The sequence below is a fragment of the Syngnathus floridae genome, chromosome 2, assembly GCF_059516105.1.
Source record: "Syngnathus floridae isolate MCC-2025c chromosome 2, RoL_Sflo_1.0, whole genome shotgun sequence".
Classification (NCBI taxonomy): Eukaryota; Metazoa; Chordata; class Actinopteri; order Syngnathiformes; family Syngnathidae; genus Syngnathus; species Syngnathus floridae.
The window spans coordinates 7386262-7398811 of record NC_142414.1 but is presented as its reverse complement, the minus strand read 5'-3'; the positions used below and the strand labels follow the sequence as shown (position 1 = coordinate 7398811).

Genomic DNA, 12550 nt, shown 5'->3' with positions numbered 1-12550 from the left:
ACTTGGAAAACATGTTGGAACGCGGCCCCGAGGACTAGAGCTTGACACTTGTGACCTTTGACCATGATATTTCCCTAATAAAGTGGCCTGTTATTAGGTACACTTGAAAATGGCGGTGTACCTAATGGAGTGTCCAAGTGACGTCAGTCCTTGAGGGGCCGCGTTCCAATATGTTTTCTAAGTTACCCTCGTTAAACACACCTGAGTGAAAAGATCGGTTCATTTTCATGTCCTCCAGGAGCCTAACTTTTGACACAGGTGCATTTAACGAGGGAATCTTGGAAAACATGTTGGAACGCGGCCCCCGAGGACTGAAGTTTGTCACCCCTGCTTTCCCGTTTCTTTCAGTGGAAGTGATCCTTTTTTTTTGACAATATATAAAGATGATCAATTAACGTACAATCAAATCAAGACATTTACTTGAAAAATGATCCTGCATCGATGATTTTCTGTGTAATAAAGAATGATGGATAAAAAGCTCCTTTTTATGATTAGTTTGTGAATCCCTAAATGATTTTTTTTGTTCCATTTTTTTGTTTGCGCCATCCCAGACCTCTTCAAATGACAGACATGAGTCACCATACAGTTCTACTATAAAAATCCATTTAATTTCTTATATCAAAAAGAAAGAGAATCATAAAAACAATCAGATCCAAGTGGGTTTCTGCTAACAAATACACTTTTCCAACTCAATGATTGTTCTGATTGACATGGTCAGATGTTAAAAAAAAAAAGAAAAATGAGAACACTGTTAAACGAAGGCTTTCCACATTTGTCTGACAAATTCAGGGCCCCGCAATCGAAGCAGCGCGAACATTCTCCAGACAGATGGTTAGCATTAGCAGCGCGGCGAAGGCTCGAACAAAAAGGAATGCTTATCGGGAAGCTGATCACTCTCCATCCTGGGAATGAACGAGGACCCGAATTAATTCCACGTAATGATGAGGAAAAAAAACAAACATCCAATGGCAACCCTGGCTGGCCTTTCCTCAGAATACAGTTGCGGTCAACACAGAAGGAATAAAAGCAAAAAAAGTCAACAAATGTCACAAAATTATTGTGTGTTTTAACATATGGTAAGTCTGCTGTCACCTTCTAGAACATAAATTGCCTCTTACAGTAATCCAAGGCCACAGTGTTGATTCCAGATGTCTCCTCCTGGAACATTACAATCATCAGCACTCATTCACTCATTCATTCATTCACTCACACGTGACTTCCAGACTGCAAATTGTTACAAATATTCCCGGGTATACTTTCAAGACACTTTGTTAATAGCTTTGCAAGTATATACGTATATATATCTATATCACTATATCTGGTCTAGATGCAAATATATGGAACTTTTGCGACGTAAAAGAATGTTGAGCTCGGATGCAAAAACAAAACATCTTTTCATCCACAGCGGAAATGTTTCGCTCTTTGCCCACGATACCATTCGTACAAAAATAATAGTCAAAAATGTTACACGGCTATTTGCTCCTTCTTTTCCTTTTGCAGAGAGCAACCGTGAGAGAGGAGGGCGAGCAGAAATGGAAAATAAAGGAGGAAAAGTGGATGAAAGGGTTCCTTTTTTCCACACGGGAAGATTTGTTTGTTGGTGTCAAAGAACAAAATATAATACTGCAATCACTTAAAAAAGTAGTCCTTCATTTTATACATTTTATACAGTGTTCCTGATTTTTCTCTACGCCAGGGGGTCGCTCATGCTCTCGTCACCCTGGGAAAGGAGCTCCTTCTTTTCATCTGTGCTGGCCAGGGAGTTGTTGCTGTTGTGGGCGCCCATGTAGAGGCTGGCGTACACAGGGTTGGTAAAGTTGGTGGGCTGCGGCACACAAAACCACAAGAATTAGTCACATGGGCTTCCAAGTCCATTTCTATGACTCTTGAAAAGTTAGCTGAAGTGGTGTTCTTTTTTTTTTTTTTTTTGCACTGTGCAGCTATTCCCATTGTTAAGTGGATCAGTGATCATCATCATCATCATCATGATGATGAGTGATACAGCTTTCAAACTAGGCTGAGGGCTTCAAACTCCAGTTAGGGTTTCAAACTAGGGTTAGGGTTTTGAAATAGGGTTTCAAACTAGGGTTAGGCTTTCAAAGTCGTGTTTCATACTAGTGTTAGGGTTTCAAACTAGGGTTAGGGTTTCAAACTGGTTTAAAACCAAGGTTAGTGTTTCAAACTAGGGTTAAGGTTTTAAACTAGGGTTTAAAACCAAGGTTAGGGTCTCAAACTAGGGTTAGGGGTTCAAACTAGGGGTTTCAAACTAGGGTTTCAAACCAGGGTTAGGGATTAAAACGAGTTTTGGTTTTGAAGTAGGGTTTCAAACTAGGGTTAGGGTTTTGAAGTAGGCTTTCACACTAGGATTAGGGTTTCAAACTCGGATTAAGGTTTTGAAATAGCCTTTCAAACTCAGGTTAGGGGTTTTGAAGTAGGGTTTCAAACTTGGGTTAGGGTTTTGAAGTAGGGTTTCAAACTAGGGTTATAGTTTTGAAGTAGAGTTTCAAACTAGTGTTAGAGTTTCAAACTAGGGTGAGGCTTTCTAACCAGGGTTAGGGTTCTGAAATAGGGGTGGGATTTTGAAGAATGGTTTCAAACTAAGGGTACGGTTTTGAAGTAGGGTTTGCATTGTGTATTACATATGTTTCCTTGTCCTTACTTTCTCCGGGTCCAAAGCAAAATCTGAATCCAGGAGCTCGCCAGCGTCATCGTCAGGGTCTCCCTCGTAGATTTTGTAGGCGGGATTGCCGATCTCCACGTTCATGGCGCCGTTGGTCATCCTGTGGTGCTGGAAGCCCTTAGCTCTACAACAAGCAGAACAGACGAGAAGCTAAGTCGGCAGTAACATCTATACAAAGTTTGGGTTTTCAAAATGCTGGGGGAAACATTGCAGCAGCATTGGAAAGAATGCTGAGCAGTTTACACGCCATCATCGGTTATTCAGAGACCGTTCCATACTTCACCAAGCAAGCACACTGCAACATGTACAACAGGAAACCGTATGGACAAGCAAAATAAAAACAACACTTTGCCCGCTTGTCATTTGTCAGCCGCTCAGGCACCCATCTGTCATAGGCAGTCCATCCTTTTCTTATGTTTTTTTTTTTTTTGGGGGGGGGGGAGCACAGTTTTGTTGGGCTTAAAAAAATGGCTGACTGACAATGACAGAATAACGAATGACGGAGCAGCAAAATTTGCTAAATTGCGGTCGTCCTTTCGGTTTCTCGGGCACCAAAAGGCAGGCAAGGACAGACAAAATACTTAAAGGCCAACGCTCAGAGGGATGCATGGACAACACATTTTTTAGGGAGGGAGGGAGGGAGGGAGGGAGTGGGCTTAGCAAAGCCTAAATGTTGCAAGCCTGTCAAGTTACCGCGAGCAGCGAGAGCGAGATTTGGCCGGCCAAAGAGACCTGGGAGACAGGAAAGAGATGCTTGATGGACAAGCGAAGACGAAAGATTGATTCAAAGAAAGACAACCGTGACAAGGCCTACCCTCGCATTCTCCTCTTGTACCACAGGATGGCGCCAACCAGCAACAGTGCCAGTAAGAGCAGCAGAAGCACAGGGACCACCACTGATGCCGTTCCTGGGAGCCAACAAAAAAATCTCAGCAAATCCAGCCAAAATACAAGTTGTCACTCAAGACGCCTGCCACTCACTTCCACCAGACACCGAGGAATCCACCGCAGAAGCAATTTCACACCTGTAACCTCTCCATGCTGTGGGACACCTGCACACACGGCCATCGTGTTTAATCATTTGTTGCCAGGCATGAAGAAAAAGGTGCTCATCTTACTTGCACTGGGGGAGTAGCGTGCGAGTATCAACGCTACATTGGCCATTGGAGCAGTAGTCCAAGCAGGTATAGCAGCTGGGTTGGGTCTGACCGTTGGGGCATCTACACACAAACACAGGTGACAGTGAGGGCCACAAAAAATGAGACATGTGGAGACTTTGACATACCTGCAGGAGACTTGTCCCGAAGAGGACGTCAGACAGCTCCCCGTGCCACAGAAGACACATTTGTCCAGCTCGCATTGCTGTCCGACGTACTGACTGGAGCACTGACACGTTTTGGTGCCGTTGGACGTTTGCAAGCACGTTCCGCCGTTCTCGCAATAGCCTTCGCATTTACCTGCGAGCGATCGGAAGGTGAAGGTGGTGCAATGCGTAGGTGGTGACCGTGCGAGAACTCCCACTTACTGTACTGGCACTGATCGCCGCGGTATTCGGTGGGGCAGCTGCAGGTCGGCTGATTGCCCGAGTTGACCGAGCAGTTGCCGCCGTTCTGGCAGTAGTTCTGACAAGTTTGACGGTCGCAGGTGGGGCCCGTGAAGCCTTTTGGGCATCTGCACGTTGGAGCACCTAGCGAGTCAAAGCGTCTTTGTCAGAGTTGTTTGAAAGCTGACCCTGCCCTGTTCCTCTCCACTCACCTGTATGAGATGCGGTGCAGGTTCCTCCATTCTTGCAGTAGTCCCGGCACTGGTTGATCTGGCATCTCTCACCGGTGTAGCTGGGTTGGCAGCGACATTTGGCCACCTGTCGGGCGTTGAGGAAGCAGCTCCCTCCGTTCTGACACTGAATGTCACAAGGGCCTGAGGGGGGCGCTGTGGAGATATACACTAGCGTCAACAGCCGGTAGGAAGAGGAAGAGTAGAGTGAGGAAGGCAGACGTACAGAAGGGCGACTGGGTCGGGCCGGACCTCTCCACACACGTGCCGTTGTCGGCGATGAAGTTGTTGGGGCAGGTGCACACCGGTCCGCTGGGGCTGAGCAGACAGAGCCACTCGCACTTTTTCCTGTCACATGGGTTGGTCACTAATGCACAGAAACACAAGTGATGAGAATCGTTAAAGAATCGGGCGCGATTTGATCAAGTTGACGGATGCCACTCACTCTCCGGCTGCTTGTAGCGGTGGTACAAGACGATGTCAGTGGCGTGGTTGATGCCCGTGGTGAGCGTCTCCATGGGGCCTTTCCCAAATTTGTTGACCCGGAAAACAACGTTATTGACTAAGGTGACTCCGTAGATGTAGTCCTCAAAGATATCGATGCTAAACGGGTGGGCCAGCTCTGGACGTGGAGGCAAAAGACACGAGCATTATTTCATTTCCTGTCACGAGTGGAAGTTTTTGTTCAAAGGAAGGAGCTCAACTGTTTTTGACGCCGGAAGCGGCTACGACGGAATCGGAGCCATCCAGACGAACGCTTCCGATGAGCGACAGCTTTGCGTCGGCCCAGTAAAGACGCTCGTTGAAGTAGTCCACCGCCAAACCTGGGGAGTCAAAAGACCTCACTACACAAGCTACACAAAAGCTAGGCTCAGCAAAGGTCGGCCGACCGACCTGTCGGCCATTGGATGTTCTCGTGGACCAGGGTCTGTCGCAGCGTTCCGTCCATGGCGGCTGTCTCAATTTTGGGATGGTTCCCCCAGTCTGCCCAGTACATGGTGCTGGAAGACGAAGGCAGATTTCAAATGAAAACGGTCAAGCTGGGCTTTGCTGATAGCGTACCCTCTCTGCGGATCCACCACGATGGCGTAGGGCTCGTCTATCATGCCCGAGATGAGAGTCTTGCAATGGCGGCCTGACATCTGAGCCACCTCGATGACATCTCGACCGGAGTCGGTCCAGTACAGGTTACCGGCCACCCAGTCCACGGCTATTCCCCGAGGCATCTTCAGCTCTTTAATCTGGACGACACGAGAGACGTTTACTCCTTTGTCCCTGTTAAACCAAAGGTCAAAGGTCGCGTTTGGGCCTTCGAGTCGTACCTGCAAGTTGGTGATCCTGCCCGCGCTCTGCCGCTTGTTGCGGTGGGAGTTGGCCGACAAGGTGGACTGCCCGGGAAGTTCGTAGGAGGAGATGCGCCCCGTGTGCCAGTTGGTCCAGAAGACACGGTTGGTCTTGACGTGCAGGTCCATGGCATCGATGCGGACGCTGGCGTCCCCTTGGAAGGTCTGCTCGTAGCGCCAGTCGGGCATGCCCGGGTCCAGGCTGCGGATTTCGTTGTCGTCGGCTATGTAGAGGACCTGCTGACTGCTGTTCATGTCTGTGAGACAGAGGAGGACTTACAAATGCTTTTTTGATCTTGTTAACCAATTTACACTTTTGAAAATAGCTTGAGGAGAAATAATGTCAGTTTGCTCAAGATTGACAATCCGGATTTGTTTTTTTTAGATGAAAAGTCGGCGCTCACTGTCAGCTTTGCAGTTGTCGTTGATCTTGGTGAAGTGCTTGTGGCAGCTGCATTTGTACGAGCCCTTGGTGTTGTTGCATATGTGGGAACACGCTCCGAACTCCAGACACTCGTTCGTGTCTGATAAACAGCAAAGATGTGAGTCAAGAGGTGAAGAAGAAAAAAAGATTGCTCTTTTGTGCACCTTTACCTCCGCACGTGCGATGGCTGATCTTGTGGAAGCCCGCTTTACAGGAGCAGAAGGCGTCGGTGCCGTTGGTGACGCAGTGGGCCTCGTCGCCGTCGCCGCACTGAGTCCTGTTGCTCCTGCAGTCGTTTAGCTTGCTCTCTGTCAATAATAAGTAAAATAAATTAAAAAATAAAAAAACCTGTAAATCAAGAAATGTACCTGATTTGCAGTTGATCTCGTCGGAGCCGTAGTCCTCGCAGTCATTAAAGACGTTGCATCTCAAATTGGCGCTGATGCACTTTCCGTTAGCGCACAAGAACTGGTCTTTCTCGCAAGCGGGAACTGCCGGATGGACTTCGCAATCCCGTTCGTCCGATTTGTCGCCGCAGTGGTCGATGCCGTCGCATCTCTTTGACATCTGAAGACACACGCGGTCGTTTTGGCAGCGGAAAGCTCTGGTGGGAGGACACTGGAACTTTCCTATGAAGAAGAAGAAAAAAAAAAAAAGTCAACTTGTGCTTCTGTGCTAGCTTGACCATGAACATTTTACGGAGCATTGTAACGTTTCCTGAATTACGTTTGTTGTCCGTGTAGTTATGAGACCATGTGGTCTTTTTTTTTTTTTTTTTTTTGTGCTCGACACTCACTGCATTCTTCCGGATTCTCATCCGAGTTGTCTCCACAGTCATCCTCTCCATCACACTTCCAGGCGAGAGGTTTGCACAGGGTGTTGTTGCACTGGAATTCGTCCGAAGGACAGTGACGGCCAGCTGAAAGAAGAGCAAGTGACTTGAGTCCATCCCAGACAATCGGAGCTAAAAAAAAAAGATGATGCACTCACCGGAAGTGTGGCAGTTCTCCTCATCGCTGCCGTCCATGCAGTCCGGGTCGGCGTCACACCGCCAGCGAATGGAAATACAGTGGCCGTTCTTGCACTGGAACTGGTCGTTGTCACACTTGACATCGCAGCCATCCTAGAAAAAGAAAAAAAAAAAGTGTCAAACTTCACCCCGGTAAATTATGGAATGCGTTGAAGGCACCTCGTCGGATCCATCGGCGCAATCGTGGTCTCCGTCGCACTTCCACCGGCCGGCGATGCAGCGGCCGTTGGTGCAGGCGAACTCGCTTTCCGAGCACTGCCGAGGAACTGCGCCCAAAGGAAAAGCATTTCAACGAGAGGAATTACAGCTTGAGCACAAAATCGGGTCTTTGCAATGACAACGATGAAATTATAAACGACTATCACGACCGTCATCTTAAGAAAGGACAATTAAAGTTGTTTTTTTGCATTCTTTTAGGAAAGTCAAGTCTCCGGCATGAAGGCGGCACATGGAAGGCGTAATGAAGACTCACCTCTAGCTCATGCCAACGCGACAGTATGAAATGAAACAGACAAGACATGAGGAGATGAAATGTACTCGTCATGACAGCGACCGTATGTTATGGACAAAGTGGGCGGAGTCAAGAGCAGGGGCACCAACCGCATTTGTCTTCATCCGAGTTGTCGCCGCAGTCGTTGTCGTAGTCGCACTGCCAGCGGCCCGGGACGCAGCGGTTGTTTTTGCAGCGGAACTGGTACGGCTCGCACGTCCTCTCGGCTGCGCAAATCAGCACGTGTTGTGGTGAAAGCTGAAAGATGAGCGACCCGGCTCGTTTGGGCGAAAAGGCTCACCGCACTCCTCCTTGGGCTCGTCGGAGGCATCGCCGCAGTCGTCCTCGCCGTCGCACTTCCAGCGGGCCGGGATGCAGCGCCCGGAGTCTTTACAGCGGAACTCGTCCACGCCGCAGGTCATCTGGGCTACGGGCGGGAATATTTGGAGCGTGCTTTTACTGAGGAGCTCAAATGCATTGCTCTTCAATCAGCGGCCCGCAGGCCATACGCGGCCCCTAATCACCCCCCGAGCGGCCCGGCATGTTTGCTATATTAGCTCTTTTGCTAATTTTGCATTTGATTCAAATGTGCTGGCAGATGAAAACAATGTGTAGAAAGCAACTCCTTCTCCTGCTTACTGCAGTTGGCGGGTTCATCCGAACCGTCCACGCAGTCGTTGTCGCGGTCGCACACCCAGACGCGAGGAATACAGCGTTTGGTGACGGCGCACTGGAACTGGGTGGGTGCGCACGTGACCTCAGCTACAAAGAAAAATCCAGGATTTGATGACCCGGAGCAAGGCGCAACCGGAACAGGCCGAGCGCGGAAAAACACTCACGGCAGTCCTTCTCGTCCTCTCCCTCGCCGCAGTTGTCTTGGCCGTTGCAGCGGAAGATTCCGGGGATGCAGCGACTCGGGTGGGAACATTTGAACTGGCTGGGCAGGCAAACGTGAATATCTGCCACGCCGTGACACAAACTGTCAGAAATCCTGTCGGAACCACGGGCATCGCAAGAGAAACAAAGACGAGCCGTACCGCAGTTGGCCTCGTCCGAATTATCCTGACAGTCGTTGTCTCCGTCGCATATGTACGCCGGGTTGGTGCAGATCCCCGTGCCGCATTGGAACTGGCCCGGTCGGCACTTGAACTCAGCTGTTAAAAAAAGTACCCGAGCACCGTTACCCGTGAACCCATCGCTCGCGACACCGCTACGTTTTAGACGATCCACACTCACAACAGTCGGCCGGCTCGTCCGAGCGGTCGCCGCAATCGTCCTCCGTGTCGCATTTCCACCAAAACGGAATGCACTTGTCGTTCTTGCAGACAAACTACAAGACAAAATGCAAATGAAGCTAATGCCCTGAATGCTAGCGCGGATGCTCGCATGAATGGCGTCACCTGGCTAGCCGTGCAGTTGGACATGCACGTCCGCTCGTCGCTGGCAAGGTAGAAGTTGGTGGGGCAGGCGCATTTGTAGCCCCCGCCGGGCGAGAGGAGACACAGATTGCTGCAGCCGCCGTTGTCCGTCTGGCACGGGTGATTGCTCACTGGTCAAGAAAGATTACAGCATTTCCACAATCACACGGATTTAGGAGAGAGGAAAAAAAGGACAGCAAAATTCTGGCGACTGGGTTGAGCGCGTTACCCGGAGGCTGGCGATAGGGGTGGTAAATGTGGACATCCATGGGCCGATGCAAGGTGCTGATGAGGGTGGTCTTGTTGGTCCCCCGAGTCTTGTGAGCTCTGTTGATGGACTTGGTCTCCCAGTCAGTCCAGTAGATGTATTCCTCAAACAGCGTCATGGCGAAGATATGTGGGATGTCTTGGCTGAGAACTGCCGGAGGACACAAACGAAGAGTTTTTGGGCCAATGAGAAAGACTTGAATTGGAAATTATGGATTGAGTACCTACTGAAGTGGCCATCTTTCAAGGGCTTACAAATTCATAGAGGACTTTAATTGTATCATAATTGCAGGAATTGACATTTTGCAGTTGCAGCAGATACTGTGGAGAATAAATCGAAAGCGAGTGGGTGCGCAGCAACCCGGCCGACGCTATATCTACACACGTTACGCAACGTTGGATGCGCCCGATTAGCTTTTATACTCTCAATGTGCTCTTTCTGCTCCGATGGACTTGGCCTGGCCCGCGCGAATGCTTTGCTTGTAAAATCCGCTTATGATCCATATCCGTCACGTTTATGGATGTCGGGCTAATAGTTAATCGAAAAGGGTGTCATCTGGCATGGAGGAATACTTTCACAATTTGCCCTGACGTGACCTTTAGTACGTTCTGATCTCAATCCAAACAAAGCTGAAATGATCTCCTTCACGTTTGACCATCAAAATGCTTTGCTTTCTCTCTCACAATCTCGTGCAGCAAGTGTACAAAGAAGAAGAACCTGTGTGTCTGCCGGTGCCGTCCAAACTGGCAAACTCGATGTAATCCTCCCTGGCGTCTGCCCAGTATATGCGGTCGTTGATAAAGTCCAAGGTCAGACCGTTGGGCCACGTGATCTTATCTTGTATGAGCACGCTCCTGTTGCTACCGTCCATCCCGATCCTCCCAATATGGGGGTTGTCGCCCCAGTCGGACCAGTACAGGTACCTAGACGCACAAAGCTGTCAATCATCCCGATCCGGATGAGAGCGACCGCTCACGGGTTCTCACCCGTAGCGCACATCCACTGCCACGGCGCGAGGTTCCTTCAGCCCGCTGTTGACCAGCACCGTCCGGTAAGCTCCATTTAGTTTGGACACTTCGATGGTGTCCCGGCCTTTGTCGCACCAGTACAAGTTGCCGCCTACCCAATCCACAGCCACGCCGTCCGGGTTGCTCAGAGAGGTCCGGTGAAGCACCTGCAAATATTTCTAATCACCCGACGGCCTTTTGTTTTTTTTCCCCTTCTTCTTCCCTTTTCCTGACCTCCATGTTGCTGCCGTTCATCCGCATACGTCGGATCATGCTGCCCTGAGTGGTGACGTCGGTCCAGTAGATCATTTGCTCGGCGTAATGGAAGTCCAGCGCCACGGCGTTATTCAGTCCCTAAAACATAGCGTGGTCACGAGTAAAGGAAATAGCAACAAGATCTCTTTTTCTTCTCTACCTGCTTGATAAGAGTGTAGTTGGAACCATCCAGGTTGAGCTTTCGCAGGTAGTAGCGGTTAGCAAAGATCAAATAGGCCTCCTCCTCTGCACAAAGAAACATTTTGAAATCAAGCCAAATGGTGACGCCAGTCGACTTGCCGTATGGTATACCTGATGTGGATTTACAGATGGTGGGATCGTTGGGGCTGAGTTCAAATCCATCCACGCAGAGACAGTGGAAGCTGCCGTGCGTGTTGATGCAGCGCTGAGTGCAAGGGTAGCTGGTGGTGCACTCGTCCACATCCACGCACGTCTTGCCGTCCCGCTTCAGCCGGAAACCGGGATGGCACCTGCACTGAATGTGCCGAGCGCACCAGACGGCTCTCAGGGACAAAGCATTGACGCAGCTGTGACCCCCCCAATCCCCTTGGTGAAAAAATTTGATTTCTATCGAATGCCGAGTAGTGATTCGATTGTGAAAGGATCGACTTTCCAATTCAAACCGTGACTTGTATCTCAAACCACATATTTGAAATAATGAATGGAAGGGCCATTGTGCTGCTCCCTTTGGTGTGTGCGCCTTGGCCACCAGGGGGCAGTATAAGACGTATCCAGATACTCCGCATGATTTAAAAAGCTGAAAAATGGCAGCGCATTTTGTAAGTTGAGCTGATATTTTTTTTTAGCTTGGAGGCAGGTGCCTTGTGAATATATTTCGCAATCCAGCAGTCACTTTGGTTACCGAGTCAATACGATAAGCTGAGAAACAAAGGGTGTCACATGACTGCTCTCCTGCTTGCGTCAACAGCTAATTTACGCTGGGCCGGGCCATCAGCAGAGCGCAGGCAGCCACGCTTAACGATTTTCAAAAGGAGCTCTGACTGCAGCCTCGCTACTCCAAACATGAAAGTTCACGCTCAGTTCAAGCTGTTCTTGACGCGCCTCCTACTCTCAGGAAGGAGAGCCAAAACCAGTTGAGGTCTTGCGCAAGCACCCGTTTGGAGCGGGGAACCGCATTCATGAAATATTCTCGGCGTACAGACCTTGTAGCCGATCTTGAGGTCATCGCAGAGTTGCGAGCAGCCGCTCAGTTTACTGTTGAGACACTCGTTGATGAAGCAGTTGAGTTCGTCGGAGCCGTCGCCGCAGTCGTCGTTGCGGTCGCACAGCAGAGTCTCGTTCAAGCAATTTCCGTTGCGGCACGTGAAGGCCGATTCGTTGCACGTCCTCTCTGGAATCACAAGCGGGTCAAAAACCATTTGGAACCGGTGGGAGATGTGACCAAACTGAGTATTTTCGATTGTTGACGAGTGAGAATTGTGACCTGAGTCGGTGCAGCGCGGGTTCTTGGGAGCTTCATCCGAGTGATCTTGACAGTCAAACTCGCCATCGCACTCCCATTTCTTCTGATTGAGGCAGCGGCCGTTGGCGCAGCGGAACTCGTCGGGGCCGCACGTCGGATATTCTGCCAGGGAAAACAAAAGTGAGGCCGCCGATCCCGAGCGGCTGAAGATTTTCCGCATCGACTCTCTCACCGCATTCGGGAGACTCGTCGGAGCCGTCGGCGCAGTCGGTGTCGTGGTCGCACACAAAGTGCTTGGGAATGCACTGCCTGTTCTGGCACATGAACTCGTTGTCGTCACACGTGCCGTTGATGTGCACTGTCGCGGGAAAGGGAGATGGTTTCACGGGATCGAACCCAGACGGCTCGGCGTACGGCG

The 12550-nt window shown here is 49.9% G+C and overlaps 1 protein-coding gene across 3 annotated transcripts in view; it reads right to left on the bottom strand.

The window, feature by feature from the left end:
• Positions 1-581: 581 nt before the first annotated feature.
• LOC148401468 (low-density lipoprotein receptor-related protein 1-like) overlaps positions 582-12550 on the bottom strand; it is a 43516-nt gene continuing 31547 nt past the window's right edge. For 2 of the 3 annotated variants that reach the window (XM_088399843.1, XM_088399852.1), the window contains 37 exons: positions 12365-12490; positions 12154-12294; positions 11873-12060; positions 11001-11184; positions 10849-10934; positions 10668-10787; positions 10413-10600; positions 10144-10349; positions 9388-9576; positions 9141-9289; positions 8977-9070; positions 8778-8894; positions 8580-8699; positions 8380-8502; positions 8042-8167; positions 7851-7967; positions 7410-7516; positions 7211-7343; positions 7017-7139; positions 6589-6849; positions 6391-6528; positions 6201-6320; positions 5776-6053; positions 5516-5694; positions 5348-5454; positions 5158-5277; positions 4899-5075; positions 4680-4820; positions 4436-4609; positions 4206-4367; positions 3966-4137; positions 3799-3900; positions 3662-3732; positions 3495-3588; positions 3374-3412; positions 2660-2804; positions 582-1825 (listed from right to left, as the gene is read on the bottom strand). In XM_088399843.1, coding sequence (XP_088255969.1) covers positions 1688-1825; positions 2660-2804; positions 3374-3412; positions 3495-3588; positions 3662-3732; positions 3799-3900; positions 3966-4137; positions 4206-4367; positions 4436-4609; positions 4680-4820; positions 4899-5075; positions 5158-5277; positions 5348-5454; positions 5516-5694; positions 5776-6053; positions 6201-6320; positions 6391-6528; positions 6589-6849; positions 7017-7139; positions 7211-7343; positions 7410-7516; positions 7851-7967; positions 8042-8167; positions 8380-8502; positions 8580-8699; positions 8778-8894; positions 8977-9070; positions 9141-9289; positions 9388-9576; positions 10144-10349; positions 10413-10600; positions 10668-10787; positions 10849-10934; positions 11001-11184; positions 11873-12060; positions 12154-12294; positions 12365-12490 — 5255 coding nt within the window. In that variant the 3' untranslated portion in view covers positions 582-1687. The remainder of the gene's footprint in view (positions 1826-2659; positions 2805-3373; positions 3413-3494; positions 3589-3661; positions 3733-3798; positions 3901-3965; positions 4138-4205; positions 4368-4435; positions 4610-4679; positions 4821-4898; positions 5076-5157; positions 5278-5347; positions 5455-5515; positions 5695-5775; positions 6054-6200; positions 6321-6390; positions 6529-6588; positions 6850-7016; positions 7140-7210; positions 7344-7409; positions 7517-7850; positions 7968-8041; positions 8168-8379; positions 8503-8579; positions 8700-8777; positions 8895-8976; positions 9071-9140; positions 9290-9387; positions 9577-10143; positions 10350-10412; positions 10601-10667; positions 10788-10848; positions 10935-11000; positions 11185-11872; positions 12061-12153; positions 12295-12364; positions 12491-12550) is intronic. The other variant, XM_088399860.1, reaches the window with a different exon arrangement.